The following is a 20189-nucleotide window of genomic DNA, read 5'->3' on the forward strand; positions in this document are numbered from 1 at the left end:
AACTGAACATGCGCACTACTGAGTGCTGCCACGGCCCGACCCACTTCAGCTTCCTGATTGCCTCTGGCGTGGCCCGGTGAGCATCCAGGAATTAGCGTCAGTAAGTTACTTAGTTTGGCGTACATTTTTTCGAACGAATGGGGGCATGTGGCATTAGTGGGGCAGCGCCCCAATGGACGCACCACCGCTGGTCAGCCCAATGATCTTCAAAGTCTCTTGCTTTGGCTGAGCTCTGGAAACGACTTTTCCATGAGCAGGACACAGCAGCCACCGTCCCTTCTCCTTTGGTAGCCACCACGTTCAGAAGGTGCCGTCCACATTGGTGCACTCTCTCCTCGCCAGATCCTTGGTGCAGCAGGTCTGATTTCTGTGTGTAATGGATGCCATTTTTATGCCCAGAAAATGCCCTCGGCGTGGACATGGTCAGTAGCCATTGGGCTACTAGCCCCACCCCCTCCTGATGATCACTTCCTGCGAAGTGTGGTATATAGCTATCTCAGAAATTCTCTATACTGCCCACTTTCAAGATGGCATAACCCTTCTCTCTGCGTGTGGGGCTCCCTAGCCCAACTCAGAGGTGTGGCTACACGCCCCTGAAAAAACAGCTTGGCAACTTGTTTCCCCTCTCCTTCCTGAGTGCCAGCCTGTCTACCTAAACGATAGAGTAGCCCCTCTCCTAAGTATTCACTGTTTGCCCTTCAAAGCAGCTTCTCCTCTAAAGCTCGCCTTTTGGGCCAACATCCATGTGGCTTCCTACCAGGGAGAAGTAAGGCAGCTCTCCCACGCAGGTTTCTGTTGTCTTCTTTCCTGGAAGTCATTTGCACATCTCCTAAGTATGGCAAAAAGCTGTCTCGGGGACCAACCCTGTGTGCGATCATCAAGGGCAGAGGAGACTTTAAGCAGCAAAGTGGCAACTTTGGAAAAGTGCACACTGCAACAAGTTACATGAATTTTTACTTCCGCATCAAGTCAGGCTTAATGCAACAAGTTATTTGATACTTTAAAGTACCAACTTTGGACGCACCATTCAGGAGTTAGCACAGCTGAAGGGTCAGCAAGTTAATTCTGTGCTCGCCAATGCAGCTAACAAGTCCTTCCATTGTAAACACAATATTGTGTTTTTACTGCCAGAAGAGAGAAGTAAAATACTTGTTCTGCTCTGGAAAAATGTGGCACCCTGTCTTAGGGCTCGCTAGCCTGCCATAGGTGTGACTCGCACATACCACAGAGGGAGGTTGGGCTTTGCCATGCTTTCAAAGGGTTAGCAGTTAGAAACTGTTTTTCCAGCCTGAAGTGGAAGGCCGGGAGCCACTTTTTACCTTTGTCACACCCAGAGTGGCACAACCAGTGCTGCACTCCATGGACCCTCCATGGACCCTCCAATTTTGTGAATATCCTAGCCGCAGGCAGTGGTTGTCCAATGGTCCTTCGGGTTCTATTTCAGACATTGCATCATCCACGTGTTAGCCACCACTTATAGGGGGGTACTGCTTTACAGTTTCTGCAAAAAAACTACTTACAGATGTCCATGCCCGACACTAGATTGCAGGAGTGTGCAGAGCATTACATGCTACAAGCAGAAACCTATAGGGTAAGTAACATTTTCCTTATCCTTCATGCAACATTCAGTGTATTTATTAACATAAAGCAACAATTCCTAGAAAATGTTGTGAAATGCACCCAAAATTTGAAGGGTCTAATTTAAAATAGCAGGACGCTGGCATTTAAGATAATTATTGACCATAGGTTGAGCATCAGGTACTTCCCCCTTCTTAATGATATTCCATAAACGTTCTTAAGAGTTAAGCATGCTACATATCATGTTTTTAATTTTCGTCATGCCACGGTCCAATAGATTTCATTGACTTTCTGATAAGATTTGAACATGCAATGACCAAGAATGGTCAGTAGTTTTAATAGATTGGAAGTAAACGTTTGGACACTCGTCAGTCATCAAGTTGAACAAATGTTTCTTTCAATAGCAGAGGCAAACTAGGAGAGCAGTTAGTAAAATCTTCTGCAGTCAACCTGCCATAAAGCAAAAGACTGGGGATAAATCCTTGGCTTCTGGTTTGAGCTTTGAATAATGCACTGAGGGTTTGTAATTTGGTTGTTGTGAGGCCTCTTCTTTAGTTTTGACTTGTATAGCTGATCTGCTCATCTAGCCTGCACCGGGCAGGTTTGGGAATTCTCCCAGACACTTTATCCGCTGCCCTGGGAAACAAGCTGACTTACATTATGTGATTTCTCATTATTAATATCTTTATTGACATGTGTGACACCTTTGACCAAATGAATAGTTCTATATTTATTTAGTTAATACATTGTTTCATGCCACCTACTAGCTGGAGAGATTGAACATGACTCTGTATTTGGTGTATAGATTAGTCTGTGGCTGGATGGGAAATGCACTTGCTATTGAGATTTGCATTTGGAAGATAGTGAACTTGCTGTGAATGTGATTGCTGAAGAGGTGATTGCTGAAGAGGTGTTAAGGTTTTGCTTTGAGTGTGGTATGTGCTGTTGAAGAGGGGACATGCAGTTGCTTTCACAGCACAGACCTGGACTTGTATGTATTTAATCATTGCACAACTCATAAACATGATATTTCACTATGCTGGCAAGCATAGGAGGGTAGATCCCTGGAGCTGAAACAAGCTGGCATGGAACTGAGAACATGACATGGCTGCTGAATCCACCTGTTGCTGCCATCTCCCATTTTGTGAGTAGAAGGGGAGAACTGTGATGCAGGAGGATGTCTATGTGCAGAAGTGTGCATGGCACAGACGTCTGGGGGAAAGTGGATCAATCAATGATTTTTCTCCATAGTAGCAAAAAGGTGACATTATGGATGAGAGGAGACGTGGTGTTGAGGAACGGGGGATGACGAAACGGGTGTTGCAGAGAATTGCCACTGCCCTCCCCAAATCAAATGGACGCAATGAGAGTCAAGGGATACTCTGGGGTCACTAAGTTTGGTGAGTATTGAGTTTGATGGGGATGAGTAGACACCACCCTGGAACCATTACAGAAGACCACCTCAGCCATCTGCCACAAATTCGAATTCGATCTTCAGCAAAATCCCACCTGTATGAAAGTGGCTATTTATTACCGATTGGTGATTTTATCAATCTCATTTCTTTCCATCTTTACGCAAATCATGCTCTTCCCTCAAGGTCTGTGCCTTCTTCAGCAATGCCTTGCAACAAATTTCCTCCTATAATCTGTTCCTTTTCACTCTTCCTTCCTTGTCCAGAGGACTGGGGAGATCAGAAATGTCTGACGGCGCTGCCTTACATCTGTAAGCGAAGGAACAGCACTGCAGTGAAATCTACTCTTCCAACAGTGCCCACATTATCTGGGGGAGTATGTCCACGAGGGTGGCTTCCTTTCCATAATAAGGTGAGTTGTTGATGTACTCAAAATAGGGCTTTTAAGCTGCTGCTATTGCCTTTGCAAGATGGGAGGAAAGTCTTACTGGCTTTGATGAAGATTCATTCATTCCTCACTGAAGACTTGTACACATGCACATCACTCTAGTCAAACTCGCACATCACTGGATGCTCATGATTTCTGGAAGCTCATTCACACCTGCCTGGAGTCTAACCCACCCACATAACTAAAGACCAACTCGTATCACCATGGCCTCATTCCTATGTTACTGTAGTCTCTCTCATTCCAACCTTTCAGGTGTCTCACTCTCACTTTTCCATGTATCACTGGTATCTCAGTCATTCCCCTCTCACTGGAATCTCGGTTATTACAATTTCATTTGCATCTCTGTGATTCACATTTCACTGGAGTGAGTGAAACTGCTTCTCATAGCCTTACGAGTTTCAAACATGTTTCACACCGTTAGAGCCTTGTTCATTCTTCATGCCTCTGAAGTTTCAATACTACTTTCTCAGGCATCACACTTTAACTGTCTGGTACTAAAAGATTAAATGGTCCTATGTGAAATCGTCAATTGTGTATTCAGTGAGCAAGACAAAGGAATATATTTAGAGAGACACAAGGATAATAAGGAAAAAGAGAAAATTATAATGAAGGAGAAATTGTGAGTGTGAGAGAAGGCAAATGTAGGAAAGTGCCATTGTTTGCATGGTTGCCCCCCACTTTTTGCCTAATGTTGATGTACTTTGACTGAGTGTGCCCTGATTTCCTGCCAACCAGGTACCCAGGGCCCATGTTCTTTCCATAAACTGTACTGTTGCAAAACCCAATTGGCAACTCTCTAGCCACATGTAACTCCCTTGTAAAAGGTACCCTAGGTACCAAGGGCACTGTGACCAGGGAAGGCCTCTAAGGGCTGTAGCACTTATTGTGCCACCATTAGAGGCTCTTTACCTTTACACACACACACACTTTGTTCTGCACCAAAACACGCAGCCTGCTGAGGCAGTGTGTGATTGTAATGGTACAGGACCTCTAACGGTGGCACAATACGTGCTGTGGCCCTTAGAGGCCTTCTCTGGTCACAGTGCCCTGGGTACCTGTGGAACCACTTACCAGGGGCTGACCTGTAGCCAGAGATGCAAATTGGGATTAGGCTTCAATGCAGTTTTAGGGAAAGAACATAGGCCCTGGTTACCTGATTAGCAGGAGCCCAGGGCACACTCAGTCAAAGCATATAAGCAATTCAGCAAAAAGTGGGAGCAACCATGCAGAAAGAGGGCACTTTCTCACATGCGCCACTCTGACACGCTACGCCGCTCTGTTCTACTCTTCACCACTGACCTCTATGCTACTCTACTTGAAACAACTGCTCTCTACGCCAATCCACTAAACACCACTTTACTCAAAAACAATGCACTCTACGCCACTATACTCTACAAAACTTAACACTACTGCACTCTACGCCACTGCACACTTCGCCACTCTATTCTAGTCTCCACCACTGCTCGCTGTGCCACTCTTTGCTCCACACTACTCTGTGCCACTGCACTCGGACGCTCTACTGTGCACAACTGCACTCTCTGCCACTGAACAGCACTCTACTCTGTACCACTGCACTGTAAGCCACTGCACACTACGCCACTCTACACGATTGCGCTCTAATTCACTGCACTCTATGCCAATCTATACTACTCTGTGCCACTCTACTCTCTATAACTACCATAAGGTATCCAGAACCATCAAGCTCGAGAATAAAACTTACGTGGCGTACACCGCTGGGTGCAGAAAGGAGGCAACTCCTTTTTGTTGTTTAACTCTCACACACCCTATTGTTGTCGTGCTTCATCATCAGGTTCACCCTGACTCCTAAAGGTCAGGGTGGGCTCACCCGTATTTCAGGGAGTGCTTAGGAGATGTAGGCCAGGGGTACTAAAGATAAAAATCCTACTCCGTTCCCCAGGTATTCCTTTATTCACGGGGACGTAGCGGATATTAAAAATATGTAAAATAGCGGGTCTTTTTGGAGGTGATGGTCCTATGACCCTAAGAATCTGCCAACATGTTTCAGCCCTTTTTAGTGGCCTGCTCGGTGCTGGGCTTTCTTCAGGGCAAAACAAAAAATTCCCTCCCTGGATTTCATTAAGGAATTTTCCTATATATTTTTATGTTGAAGGGACAGAGAGCTGTCCCTTCGTGAAGGAATGGAGGGTATACTTCCCATGGGTATCTCTCCATCATTGATGTACGTAAAAATTCCACCTGTAAGAAAAATGTGACCGGAAACAAAAGACAAATAATTTATGCACAACAGTAATTAGTGTCCTTCTGTATAGCACTCCCAACATGCTTGGTGTGCTCATGTGGAAAAGCTGATCTCGGGTCTCTTTGACCCCACCTTGCCATTTTGGCAGTATGCGTCCATTTTCCACACATAACTTTCACTCGTAAGTCATGAACACATTATTTCGAGTAAACCATGCAAGCACTCCACTCCATCAGTTAAAAACTACTGTCATGTTACTTTAGTCGAAATACATACACACTGCAATTTATACACTCAGTAAATCACCCTGTGCACATGTTTTCAACATCAATTAATTAATCATATGTCAGGGTATGCCCTTACCCAATTTGAGTAGAATCAACGTTTCTCACGGATGGCAGGGAGAGGGTAGCCTTGTAGTCAAACGCTGTAGGAAGGTAAAAAGCTATAGAGTTGGGATGCCCTGCCTCCCCCACTACCTGGATAATATTACCTTGGTTTTGTAGGAATCCTAACTTTACTACTACTTAATGCCTTATGTGAATACCAAAAGTAGTAATTTTAGTGTTTTGTCTCAGAATTACTTTTGTGAATCGGGCCCTTTGCGTTTAACCTTTTTACTTTGACATGTCACTCTAGGCCTTTCAATGCAACTCTACAACCTTACACTCTACGATACTCCAATCTGATTCTCTACTCCATTAAACACTATCCCACTCTCCACTCTACTTCACTCTGCAACTCTTCTCCACTTTACGTCACTCTATGCAACTATTCTATGTCACACTACTCCACTCTACTCTGCTCTACGCCACTCCACTCTATGCCACTCTACTCTCCTACACTAATTCACTTTATGCCACTCCATTCCCGGACAATGTACTCCGCTCTATGCCACTCGACTCTACAACATTCTGCTACATTCTATGCCATTCCACACTCCTACACTGCTCCTCTCACTGACAATCTACGCCACTCTACTCTATAACACTCTGCTTCACGAAACCTATTTGCCAATGCTTTTTTTATAAGAAGCCTGTGTGTGTAAACTCCTGGGTCTGCGGGTGCTAGACATGCGTAACAGAGTCTCAGACTAGCAACCCAATCAGAAAACAGCGTATCTATCCCTTGGCCGGAGGACCTGAACCCAGTAGAGTCTATTAGAGGGTATCATCGCAGCATTAAAATCCCCCCCAAAATCTTTGTCCCTTGTGGGACCCTAGTAATAAGGGACTTAATGGACTCCAGCGAGATTCTAGCTAAGTGTGGGGGAATATAGACTAAGTAAATTGTAGACTTGTCTTTCCAACAGACACACTAGCCCCACATACCTCCCCTGTTTGTGTGGACCTACTCGGTAGACATTCATAGGGACGTTTTTATGAAGGATGATTTTGTGAGAAATTGGGATTCTGTTGCAGTACCCCCCCCCCCCCCCCCCCCACACACACACACTTTTTTCCTCGCTTTTGATGCAACTTTGACTGTAGAGTAATGGGTCCCTGCTGTGTAGGTTCCCAGTACCAATGTTCTTCCCTAAAACTGATCCACAATTGGCTCTTCAGGCCCCCTGTAAGTTGCTGATAAAAGGTACATGGGTACCTAGAGCATTGGGACTGAAGAGGGTCTCCTAGGGACCCCTCACCTAGACCACGCAGACTGCCACTGCAGCATGCATGGCCTCGTGCAGCCAAAACAACAGACTACATGGCTCACTGCCTGTGTGCCATGCCTATTAGCACTGCCCAAGATATAGGTAAGTCGCACCTCTAGCAGGCCGTAAGGCAGGGTGCACTATAACACAGGTGTGGGCATATCTGCATTGGCACATATGACCCTACAGTATCAGGGCCTATTCCTTAATATTGTAAGTGCCGGGGAAGCCATAGAGAGTACATAGGCTGGGAACTTGACAACTCCAGTTCCACAGCACCATGATGGGTTCACTAAACCCAGGAGTGTTTGGTACCAAACAGCTCCTTTTAATAAATCCACACTGATGCTTGGTCTTAAAATAAAATTCAAACAAAGCTTATTTTTCTAAAATTGGTATGGGTCTTATTTTTGAGTTGTGAGTCCATTATTGGTGAATGTTGTGCAATAAATGTCTTACACTCCAGCGGGCCGCGTCACCTCGGCTCACAGGCCCTGCAACCCACCCGGTCGAGTTGGTGGACACTTCGGACCTCTCTCGCAGCCCTACCATTTGACTTTCTTTGCCTACCTTTGGGGTGGGGGGGGGTGGGAGATGCCTGGGCGGGGGTGGAACGCCCCGTTGTCAGTGTTGCTCTGGGCCAGGGCAGGTAAATCAGGCTTGACTTTTGATGTATCAGGGGTCCACTAGCGCTCAAGCCCAAGCGTTTTAGTTTGGTGGTTCTTCCATTTGGTTCGGGCGACAGATGCTTCCGTTTTTGAAGTATAGGGCGGGGGGTGGGGGGTTGGGGTTGGTTTGGGGTTGTTTCTTCCTCGTTGGGGGGATTTTGTTGGTGGGGGGTGACTCCCTCTTATTTGTTGTGCTAAGGTATCATGTACTGTTTGTCCCGCTCTCTCACCCGACGCTCCGCTGTCCTTCCTCTCTAGGAGCCTGCTCAGACGCGCCTCCACTGGCCCACTCTTCTGTCCTCGACTATGGCTGACCCACCTGTCCCTAGGGCCGCCATGCGTATACTTTCCTGGAACGTCAATGGCCTCCTGGATCGTTTCAAACGCATGGCGGTCCTCAAATATGCACAACGGGCAGAGATCGATGTGCTCCTCCTCCAGGAGACTCACTTGTTGGGTAACAACTGCCCCTTCCTTGGCCGTTACGGTTATGACAGGGTATGGCACTCAGGTTTTGCTCGGGGATCCCGGGGGGTGGCCATATTGCTTCGCAAGTCCTTTCCCTTTGTCCTGACTCGGGTGCTTTTGGACCCCCAGGGTATGGTAGTGGTGGTGTGTGGCACTCTGGAGGGCCGACCCCTTACCCTGATGTCCCTCTACGCGGCGCCGTCCCTCCTGCCGTCGGCCCTTTCCCACGCAGCGGATATCCTCCCAACACTTCCTGCAGGTGCCCTCATACTCGGCGGGGACTTTAACGCTGTTTACTCGCCCCACCTGGACTCGACGGGTCCGGTCTCTTTGACCCGCGTCGCCCGTGCAAAACAGCTCTCATCTTGGGCGGAATCACAGGGCCTCTGCGATGTCTGGAGGATCTGGCATCCGCAGACGCGCCAATACACCCACACGTCGGCGGCCCATCACTCCCATGCCCGGATCGACCTCATCTTCGTGCCCTCTACCGACTGCGCGGGGGTGCGGGACGTACGCATTCTCCCGAGGGGCCTTTCGGACCACTCGCCGGTGCTCCTCGCTCTCGCCCCCCCCTCTCTGCCCGTCCGATATGGCGTCTGAACGCCTGGTTCCTCCACGACAAGGCTTTTCGGAAGGCGGTCGGGGGCGAGATAGCCGACTACTACTCTCATAATGAGGGCTCTGTCGTCTCCCCCGCCGTCCTATGGGAGGCCGGCAAGGCGACTGTTCGGGGCGCCACTAAAGGGCACCTGCAACGTCAACGGCGGGCTCAATCCCAGAAGCTCGCGGATTGTGAGGCCCAGGCCTTAGAACTGGAGCGTAGTCTGGGAGACTTAGATGATGCCACACGGTCTCGTCGCTTGGCCTTCCTGCGGGAAGAGATTCGCCTGCACTCCCTGGAAGCGGCGAAGATCCTATGGCGCTCCTCGGTGGCCCGGGTGTACGGTTGGGGAGACAAAAACGGCACTCTTCTCCACCGCCTGGCGACCTATCCCCGGGCGGGCAGGATCATTCCAGCCATCGCGGACCCTGCAGGTGGCGTCCACACGGTCTCAGTGGCGATAGCCCAGGCATTCGCTGAATATTACTCCCAGCTGTGCCGTCTCCGTCCGTCCACGCTCTCCCTGGAGGAGTTGCTGGGAACAAACGGGGCGACACTAGCACGGCTGCAGCCTGAGATTTCTGAGACCCTTGATTCGCCGATCGAGCTGCAGGAGATTGAAGAGGCGATCGGCCGCCTGGCACCTGGGAAGACCCCGGGACCCGACGGGTTCCCCCAGGAGTACTACGCCCACTATCGTGAGACTCTGGCCCCGAGGCTTCGGGACCTCTTTGCGGCCGTGGTGGAGACGGGTTCGTTCCGGCCCGAAACGGATACAGCAACCATAGTTGCCCTCCCCAAGACACAGCCTCCCTCGCGGTCCTGCTCCGACTACCGGCCGATATCCCTTATTAACACAGAACTCAAAATCTATGCCACGGTCCTGGCACAGCGGTTACGCCCATCGCTCACCTCCCTGGTCCACCCGGATCAATGTGGCTTTATGCCGGAGCGGGGGACCAGACACTGTCTACGGCGCCTCCACCTCGCGATGGCGCACCGCGGCCGCCTTTCCCCCTATCTGGCCCTCCTCTTGGTCGACTTTGAAAAAGCCTTTGATTCCGTGGGATGGGCGTACTTGGGTGAGGTCCTGGAGCGTATGGGCTTCGGTCCCCGGTTCCGAGCCATGGTAATGGTCCTCTATGCGCACCCGCGGGCCCGTGTGTTGGTCAATGGGGCACTCTCTCGCCCGTTTCCCATAGGCCGGGGGACGCGCCAGGGTTGTCCGCTCTCGCCCCTCCTTTTCGCTCTGGCGATGGAACCCCTGGCGGTGCTGATTCGCGCGGATCCCGTTCTTCGCGGATGGGAATGGCCAGATGTAGCCCCCGACAAGATCGCCCTATATGCGGACGACGTCCTCCTCTATCTCTCGGACCCAGCGACCTCGGGACCCCGGGTCCGTCGGATCCTCCATCGATTTGGCCAAGCGTCGGGTCTTCACCTGAACCCCAAAAAATCCGTTCTAGTCCCGCTACACCCGTCGCGGGAATGTTTCGACTGGCAGTCGGACATTCCCCTCCGGAGACTCTCCTTTAAGTACCTGGGGATCTGGGTCACCCTCCTTCCGGAACTCTGCTGGGCCCTTAATGTGGCTCCAGTAGTCAACAAAACCAGGTCAGACATGCTCCGGTGGCAGTCCCTCCCATTGAATCCGCTAGGGAGAGTCGCTCTATATAAGATGATGATCCTCCCCAAGTTTCTTTACATACTTCAAAATACTCCATGCCCTTTTCCGCGCCCGTGGTTCCGAGACCTGGATAAAATGGTGACCAAATTCCTTTGGGGCGGCGGTAGGCCTCGGCTGGCCTTGGATCGATGCAGGGTCCCCTCCTATGACGGCGGCCTGAGCATGACCAATCTATATCTTTATTATCTGGCCACCCAGTTACTGGTGATCCATGACTGGTTCTCGGGAGGCTGGGGCGACCCGGCTTATCGCCTCGAGGTGCAATGCCTTGGGTTCTCTTCCATCCAAAACATGCTCTATGGCACAACGGTCCCCCTATCACTCCCCGACGTCGTGCGGGCTCCCTTCCTCGCGTGGCGCGCGGCACACTAGATGGTCGGGGACGTCCACGCAACTCACTCCACTTTGGCACGGGACATGGCTGCGGGAGGTGGTGGGATTGGCGGGCTTTCGGCAGTGGGATCTTCTTGGTATCTCCTGTCTGGGCGATTTATGGCGTGGGAGCCGCATGTGTTCCTTCCAGGAGCTTCAGACCCGCTTCTCGCTGCAGCCCTCCCAATTCTACCGCTACCTTCAACTGCGCCACGCGGTCCGGGCTCACGTCCCTCTAGACTCCAGACTGCCTTCCCATAGCCCACCTGAGGCTCAGGTGATGCTGGGGTATCTGGGAAAGGGGGGTATATCCCGCATTTACAAATCCCTGATTAACAATACCCCGGTGGACTGGAGCGGGCTCAAACAGCGATGGGAGGCCTGGGTGGGACCCCTGGATGAGGCGGACTGGAGGGACGCCCTTATGGGCCCTCGGTCGCTTACCACCTCCGCTAGGCTGCGGCTCATCCAAATCTACTACCTCCACACCGCCTATCTGACTCCGGACCGCCTGTATCGGGCGGGCCTCCGTGTGGACGCCTCCTGCACCCGTTGTGGGGTGGCTCCGACAGATTTTTTCCACATGGTGTGGTCTTGTTCCCGTCTAGACGATTACTGGACAGCGATTGAAACTGAGCTAGCGGAGGTCTTGGGTTGGGAGGTTCCCCATGAGCCTAGAATGGCCCTGCTGGGCATCATGGACGGGTCCCGTAACGAAAAGTACTTCCTCACCACTGCCCTTATGGTGGCTAAGAGAGATATAGCGGCAGTATGGTCACAACCGGACCCGCCCAGAGTGGCTACCTGGAGTAGAGGGGTGGATTGGTGTGCGGCCCAGGAGCGGTCGTTGTGTGCTGCACGGGGCTGCCCCAAAAAATTCCGCAAGATATGGGGGAAATGGCTGGGGGGCATGGTTTGAAAGGTGGGGACGCAGAGGGTGGGGACGGAGGATGGGGGAGGGTGGGAGGGTCTTTGCAAGGGTTTATTGACGCTTATCCGAATGCAGTTACTGATGCCTGTTCAATGCACTGCTGTATATCATTCTTGATACTGTTCTTTATGCCGCAAAACACAATAAAAATTTGTTTATCAAAAAAAAAAATGTCTTACACTCCTCTGTTAGGCCTAAGGCTGCTCGCCCACACTGCCACTAATAGAGCACTTTGAGTTTTACATTGAGCTCGGTACACTTTTGGGGAACCCCTGTACTTTGTACATGGTATAACCACCTAGTGGCATACCATATACAGTGCCAGCTTCCTACATTGTATATATATGTGTGTAAGAAACTGGCTCTATATATGCTGCACCAAATTGAGGTACTGTGTGTTTAGAGTCCAAGTCTCCCCAGAGGTAGGCAGAGGTTAAAGTTAGATAGAACCTTACTCTCTAATAGTGGTAGCTTGGTCGAGCAGTAAGGCGGTATCACAGGACTGTGCATTTGATGTACCCACTCAGTCAGCAAATGAATTCACACACTCAAGATCTGAACTCTAGGCCAATTGTGTTTGTATAAAAATATACTGTTTATTTTTAGAACCAAGCAAGCCTGGTACAGGTAAGCATTAAATAATTTTCAGTAATAAGTTACTGGATATAGAACAGTTTGAAAATGCAATAGAAATTGTACTTTGTTTGATTTACAGGGAAGCAGTAGTATGCAACACTTAGCAAATACAGTACATTGGAATGAATAGGCTTTTCCAGTAAATTGCAGGTAAGTTACTTTTTATGTTACTTTTCTAACTCAGTGCTGGATACCTAGATTCAGCACTGGGACATTTCCTGGAAACAGGTAAGAAATTATGTTTTGGTTATTCGCATGATTTTTAAAGAATATTTTCAGATTTCAAAACTCCACACTTAAAAACTTTTTGGAGCAGTACATTGAAATGAATAGGCTTTTACAATAAATTGCAGGTAAGTTACTTTTCACGTTACTTTTCTAACCCAGTGCTGGATACTTGGATTCAGCACTGGAACATTTCCTGCAAACAGGTGAGTAAACACGTTTTTGTTATTTGTGCGATTTTTAAGGAATATTTTTAGATTTCAAAACTTCACACTTTGAAACTTTTTAGAGAAAAAGTGTCAATGTTATCCTATGGTGGGAAAACAGGTTACCGGTTCTCAGGTAAGTAATCGGCTGTGGCAGTTAAGGTTCTGGGGTTAGACTCCGGGGTCTCCCAGGGTCAGTGGTGCACTGTTGTTGCACCCTCAGCGGCACTAGTGCGGCCGGGTGCAGAGTGTTGAGGCCCAATGTTATCCAACTGGGGATAGGGGGCCACGGTTGGTGGCTGCTGGCAAACAGGCCACTGGGTTGTGGGAGCAAAGCTCCTAGGGTTAAGCTCAGGGCAATTTGAAGACCAAAGTAGCACCAAAGGTGCACCCTCAGCGGCACTAGGGCGGCCGGGTGCAGGGTGCTGTTTTGAGGTCGGGTGCCCTGTATTTTTCAATGGAGACCCTCCGGGACAAAGAAACACTGCAGGCTCAGGGACGAGGCTCTTCTGGGTGCGACCACCAGTTCGAGGGGTAAGTTGGGATGTCGTGGGTCGGTTAGGCACCGTTGGTTTGGGCACACAAGGCCGTGGGATGTCGATTTTCTTACCCGCTCTGGTCGCGTTGGGGAGGGTCCTCTGGATTGAGGCTGCAGGCATCGTCTGGAGGCTTGAGGCAGGTCAGGGGTCGCCGGATCTCGGGTCAGGATCTCCGGGGAACTTCCTCGTGGTGTTTTTCCACTCGAGCTCGGGCCGGGTCCGGCGGGTGCAGAGTGGGCTGGATTTGCGGTCTCTGGCTAGCACTAGAAGCTGCAGTTTAAACACGTCCGGTGTTAACGAGAGAAACAGTCTGGGAAGTGAAGGCAGGCAGGTCCTCCGGACTTTGTGAGGTTGCTGGCTGCTGGACACTCTGGGCTTTCGCAGGAGCAGGTTCGAGGGGAGACAGGCCTGTAGGGCTGGGGCCAAATCATTGGGCGTCATCCTCTTGTCAAATCTGCACAGCTCATCGTCCTTCTTCTTCTTCTTTTCTTCTTTTAGTTAGGCTGGATCTGAGGAAGGAAGGTTCAGGGTACCCCTTAAATACTACATTTAGGGGCGTTACAGGTAGGTAAAGGGCTGGGACCAATGGGTCCCTTCCCTGGGGTGGGTACACCCCCTATTCTGCCACTCTCCAGTGGGAGGGGGGCAGGAGCCTGTCCCTGGTTGGCTGAGTCCTCCCATCCTCAAGATGGCGGGAACTCGAGGTTGTGCTTCACCTCGCCTCCCCCACCTGAGCGGTGGGGTTGGCAGAGGTGGGCACACCTCTTTTCCTCACTTGTTTTTTTCCGCCGGTTCTCCCGTCCAAGTGGGGGGTAGAACCAGTGGGGACCAGTTGCTGAAAGGAACAAATGGTCTGGAAAGGCTCACAAAGGCGGCATGCCTTTGAAGCTTTTCCTTCGTGAACCCTGCCCATCCTGGGGGAGGAGGCTTGGCACCTCGTCCCTGGATGTGCATTGTTTCAGGCCCCCAAGAGGAGCAAGCTCTCGACCCAGGGGTCCAGAAACATGTCTGGTGGTGGCAGCCTAAGCAGCCACTCAGTCAGGTCACTAGGAGTTGGTCGAGTTTCAGGGGGCATCTTTAAGATGCCCTCTGTTGTACATTTTACATTAAATCCCACACTGGCATCAGTGTGGGTTTAATGTGCTGAGAAGTTTGATACCAAACTTCCCAGTCTTCAGTGTAGCCATTATGGTGCTGTGGAGTTCGTAATGACAATCTCCCAGCACCATATACTCTTAATGGCAGCACTGCACTTACAGTGCCCAGGAATGGACTTGGGCACTGTAGGGGACTGGGCTCATGCACCTGTACCCTCACCCCTGGCATAGGGCACCCTGCTAGTGGGGTGACTGATGTATGCCAGGGCAGTGGTTTGTGGGCATGGCACACAGGGATGTGTGCCATGTCGACTCTTTGTTTTGTTCTGCACCAAGACACGCAGCCTGCAAAGGCAGTGTGTGAGTGTCAGGGTACAGGACCTCTAAGGCTGACACAGTAAGTGCTGCAGCCCTTAGAGGACTTCTCTGGTCACAGTGCCCTGGGTACCTGTGGTACCATTTACCAGGGGCTGAGCTGTGGCCAGAGATGCCAATTTGGTTCGTTTTGGGGAAAGAATAAAGGCCCTGGCAACCTGATTGGCAGGGACCCAGGGCACACCAAGAAAAAGTGCATCAGTAGTCTGGAAAAAAGTGGGGGGGTTACTGCAACAGAAACACACTGTTCGAGGCATATGAGCTGCAGATTGTACACTTAGCATAGGTCGCCATCTGGTGTTGGGCCCGGATGTTTGCAGTTTGTTTTTCTTCTTGGACAGTCTTTGGAAGTCACGAGTTTGGTGACTCCTCCTTTGGTCCGTACTGCGCATGGGCTTCGGCTCCATCCTCAGATTGTTTTTTTTCCGCCATCGGGCTCGGATGTGATACTTCGTGCTCCGGCTTCGAACTTCTACGGTTCCAGCCTCGACGGAAAATCCTCGATTCTTCGAGTTCCTTCATCATCTCGAAGCGGCACTTTTCTCCATCCCGTACATCGACACCGGCCTTCGGGCCCTCCGCGACTCCGGTCCCGGCCGATGGAAAGGACAAAAAGTGCCCAAAATGTGGGTCTAAATTTCCCCACACCGACCTCCATCAGGTGTGTAACCTTTGCCTCTCTCCGGAACACGAGGCTAGAGACTGCCCCGCCTGCAAGTCTTTTCGATCGAAGAAGACCATCCGAGATCGAAGAGCTCGACGCACCATGGCGCACTCATCCTCGGCAGCTCCACCGGACATCTTCGGAGACGACGCCGAAGCTTCGGGGCAAACACACACCGAGCAGGAGGAAGACGTCGTCAGCGCTTCCGAGGCCGACGACTCCGACGTGGAGGACGTTACACCAGCGCAGCGGGCCGTGAGTACTATGCCCCCTCCCACCCCCGCGCCGAAAACCAAAGAGACTCAGGTTACTCCCTCGCCTGCCGGCCTGGGCAAAACCAAAACCAAAACTTCGATCACCCCACCTTCGGGCCCGGTGTCGAAGCACCCAAAGTCTCATGGCAGCTCGGGATCGAGCCAGCCGACACCCGGTGCCGAAAAACAGCATCCGGCACCGAAGACTGCAAAATCCAGCTCGACTCCGAAACCACCGGTGCCGAAGCCTGGACACTCGGTGCCGACCAAACACAAACACAAATCTGTCGGCACCGACGCTCCGGCGCCGAAACATCATTCGACGCCGAAACACCCGGAGACCTCAAAAAAGCATGGCGCACACAGACCATCGAAACCCCCGGTTCCGAAATCACCGGTGCCGACAGACGACTCGACACCGTTGGCTCTGTTTACACCAGACCCTTTACAAAAGACTTTGTCCAAAGATCCAAAGACTGGGCTTTTGACTTTAACTACCAAGAAAAGACGCCTTGATGCTCCGGCTCCTCCTCCTCCACCCAAAAGGAAGGACTCTGCTACTTCTCCCCTCAGAGTGCCCTCCCCACCACCGCCTCCCCTACCCACTCCACCTCCTCCACCGCCTCCACCTCACAGGTCTCCGCCACCTTTACCTCACTACGATCCGGCCCCATCCCCAGATCCGGATGATGGGGATCCGGACAATTACCCGGCGGACGCCCCAATGGATCCCACTCCACCAGGGACCCCAGATCCATGGGAGGATTACAATAACCCTGATATACCCAATGTACCTCAGGACGACCTATACCCATCAAGGCCGTCTCCTCCAGAGGACTCCTTAGGGTTTCATCATTTAGTGCAGAGAGCAGCACACTACCATGGGGTGGACATGCACAGTGAACCAGTAGAAGAAGACTTCCTACTGGATACATTTGATATACAAGACAAATCTACTTCCATTTTACCCATGCTTAAGGGTGTCACCAAGCACGCTACAGAGGTGTTCAAAGACCCTGTCAGAGCCAGAGTACTGAACCCTAGAATAGAGAAGAAGTACAAGGCGGCACCCACAGACCCTGCTTACATCAAGGGCCCTGCTCCCCTAGATTCCCTAGTTGTCTCCACAGCTAGAAAGCGGGCTAACTCCCAATCCTCAGGAGATGCCCCACCGCCAGACAAAGAATCTAAACTTCTGGACGCGTCTGGTAAACGCACCGCCTCCCAAGCTGCAAACATGTGGCGCATTGCAAACACACAAGCACTGCTTGCGCGATATGATAGAGCACACTATGACGAACTAGAGGCTCTTATGCAGCACCTTCCAGAAAAATACAAGCACAAGGCTCATGACCTCATACAGGAGGGTAAACTAATCACAAACACCTCCATTAAGTGTGCCCTCGATGCAGCCGACACTGCTTCTAGGGCCATAAATACCAGTGTCCTGCTTCGTCGCCACGCCTGGCTCAGGATCTCAGGGTTCAAACCTGAAGTCCAGGCATCCATACTCAATCACCCCTTTGACCAGGAAACAATCTTTGGGCCAAAGGTAGACGAAGCGCTCGAAAAGATGAAGAAAGACACAGACACAGCAAAGTCTATGGGGGCACTCCAAACACAAGCCTCCAAACGTTCCTTTCGACGCTCGTCCTTTCGTGGCACAGGTAGAGGCTCCTCCACCGATAACGCCTCTACCTCCTACAAGTCCCCTCCTCAAAATACCTTTTCAAAGGGCAATCAGAGAGGTGGTTACAGGGGTAACAACAATAAGGGCAGGGGCAAAACCAACAACACCCGTTCTGCCACCCCCCCCGCACAATGACTCCCCTCCGCTCCCCCCAGACCATTCCACTCCGGTCGGGGGCAGACTACAAAACTTTATCCACGTATGGGAGTCCATAACATCGGACAAATGGGTGACCCAAATTATTCGGTCAGGGTACTGTCTAGAGCTAACATCTACCCCACCCAATATCCCACCAAGGCACCGTCCAATGTCTCAAGAACATTCCACACTGCTCAAACAAGAGGTACTTTCACTCCTGCAAAAACATGCTATAGAGCAGGTCCCCGTCAACCAACGAAATCTAGGGGTCTACTCTCTATATTTCTTAATACCAAAGAGAGACGAGACCCTCAGACCCATTCTGGACCTCCGGCCTCTAAATGCCTACATACACTCAGACCATTTTCACATGGTCACTCTACAACAAGTCCTCCCACTCCTCTGCCAGGGAGACTTTCTCACAACCTTGGATCTGAAAGACGCATACTTTCACATTCCAATACACCCCTCTCACAGGAAATACCTCAGGTTCGTGGTGGACGGGCAACATTACCAATTCACGGTTCTCCCCTTCGGGGTCACCACCGTACCACGGGTGTTTACCAAATGCCTAGCAGTAGTAGCAGCACACCTCAGACGTCAACCTATTCACGTCTTCCCTTACCTAGACGACTGGCTGATAAAAGCCGCGTCCTACGACCAATGTGTGCAGCATACAAACAGCACCATCCAACTGCTCCACCAGCTAGGCTTCACGGTGAACTACCAAAAGTCCCACCTCATACCATCTCACACAAAGCAATACCTCGGGCCACTATAGACACCTCCAAGGGTATTGCCTATCCAAACTCAGCCAGAATCACAAGCATTCAAGCCTTACGCAAAACATTCCTTCCTCAGCACTCTCTTCCAGCAAGAGTGTTTATGAAGCTCATAGGAATGATGGCGTCTTGCATTTTCATAGTGCCCCATGCAAGACTCCACATGCGTCCACTTCAAGAGTGCCTAGCACAACAGTGGAACCAGGCCCAGGGTCAGCTGACGGATCTGGTGTTGGTGGACGGCCGCACACATCACTCTCTGCAGTGGTGGAACACCACAAACCTTTCCAAAGGGCGGCCGTTCCTGGACCCGGTTCCTCAAGTGACTCTAACAGCGGACGCATCGCTCTCCGGCTGGGGAGCGCACCTTCTACACCTCACCATGCAAGGTCTATGGACGCCACAGCAAAAATCGCTCCACATCAACCATCTGGAGCTCTTGGCGATCTTTCTAGCCCTAAAATCTTTCCAAAAACAGATTTCGGGCAAAGCAGTCCTCATTCGCACAGACAATATGACTGCAATGTATTATATCCAAAAACAGGGGGGGACACACTCTCCCCAGCTCTCCCGCTTAGCCCAGAGCATATGGAGATGGGCAATTCCTCAAAACATCTTTCTCCTGGCACAGCCCGTTCCAGGCGTACAAAACACCATGGCAGATCTGCTCAGCAGACAAACGCAACAAATACACGAATGGGAACTGCATCCACAAGTTCTTCACCCATTCTTCCAACAGTGGGGGCATCCTCAGATAGACCTCTTCGCCACCCACGAAAACAAAAAATGCCCAAGCTTCGCCGCCAGATACCCACACCCATTGTCCAAGGGCAATGCGATATGGATGAACTGGTCAGGCAGATTTGCATACGCCTTTGCACCTCTCCCACTAATTCCATTAGTGGTCAGGAAGCTACAACAGCACTCCCTCACACTCATTCTGGTAGCTCCGACGTGGGCCAGGCAGCCGTGGTACACCACGCTACTACAACTGTCAGTGGTACCACATCAAAAACTGCATCTATCCCCATGCCTCCTAACCCAGAACCATGGAGAAATCAGGCACCCGGACCCAGCTCAGCTCAACCTGGCGATCTGGCTCCTGAAATCCTAGAATTCGGATACCTTAACCTTCCCCCTGATTGTATGAACATCATCATGGAAGCCAGACGTCCTACCACTAGAGCATGCTATGCCGCAAAGTGGAAAAGATTTGTAATTTACTGCCGTAACAATACAATCAACCCTCTAGATGCATCCATACAGCACATCATATGCTATCTGCTCCATCTTCACAGGTGTAACCTGGCATACTCATCCATACGCCTACACCTAGCAGCGATCGCTGCTTATCTACAAAACAGGCAGCATTTATCACTCTTCAGAGTGCCCGCTATTAAAGCCTTCATGGAAGGCCTTAAACGAGTAATTCCTCCCAGGGCACCACCTTCCCCTGTATGGAATCTAAATTTAGTTCTTACACGACTAATGGGTCCGCCCTTCGAACCAATGCACAAATGTGAGCTACAGTTTCTCACCT

The 20189-nt window shown here is 50.8% G+C and overlaps 1 protein-coding gene across 1 annotated transcript in view; it reads left to right on the forward strand.

Annotated features, from left to right (window-relative positions):
* The window catches only part of LOC146870357 (C-type mannose receptor 2-like), a 937589-nt gene that overhangs the window by 860755 nt on the left and 56645 nt on the right, over window positions 1-20189 (forward strand). Inside the window, 1 exon segment of the mRNA XM_085640508.1 lies at window positions 3257-3402. Coding sequence (XP_085496634.1) covers window positions 3257-3402 — 146 coding nt within the window.

Source organism: Triturus cristatus, chromosome 1_1, assembly GCF_964204655.1.
Source record: "Triturus cristatus chromosome 1_1, aTriCri1.1, whole genome shotgun sequence".
NCBI classification, from domain to species: domain Eukaryota; kingdom Metazoa; phylum Chordata; class Amphibia; order Caudata; family Salamandridae; genus Triturus; species Triturus cristatus.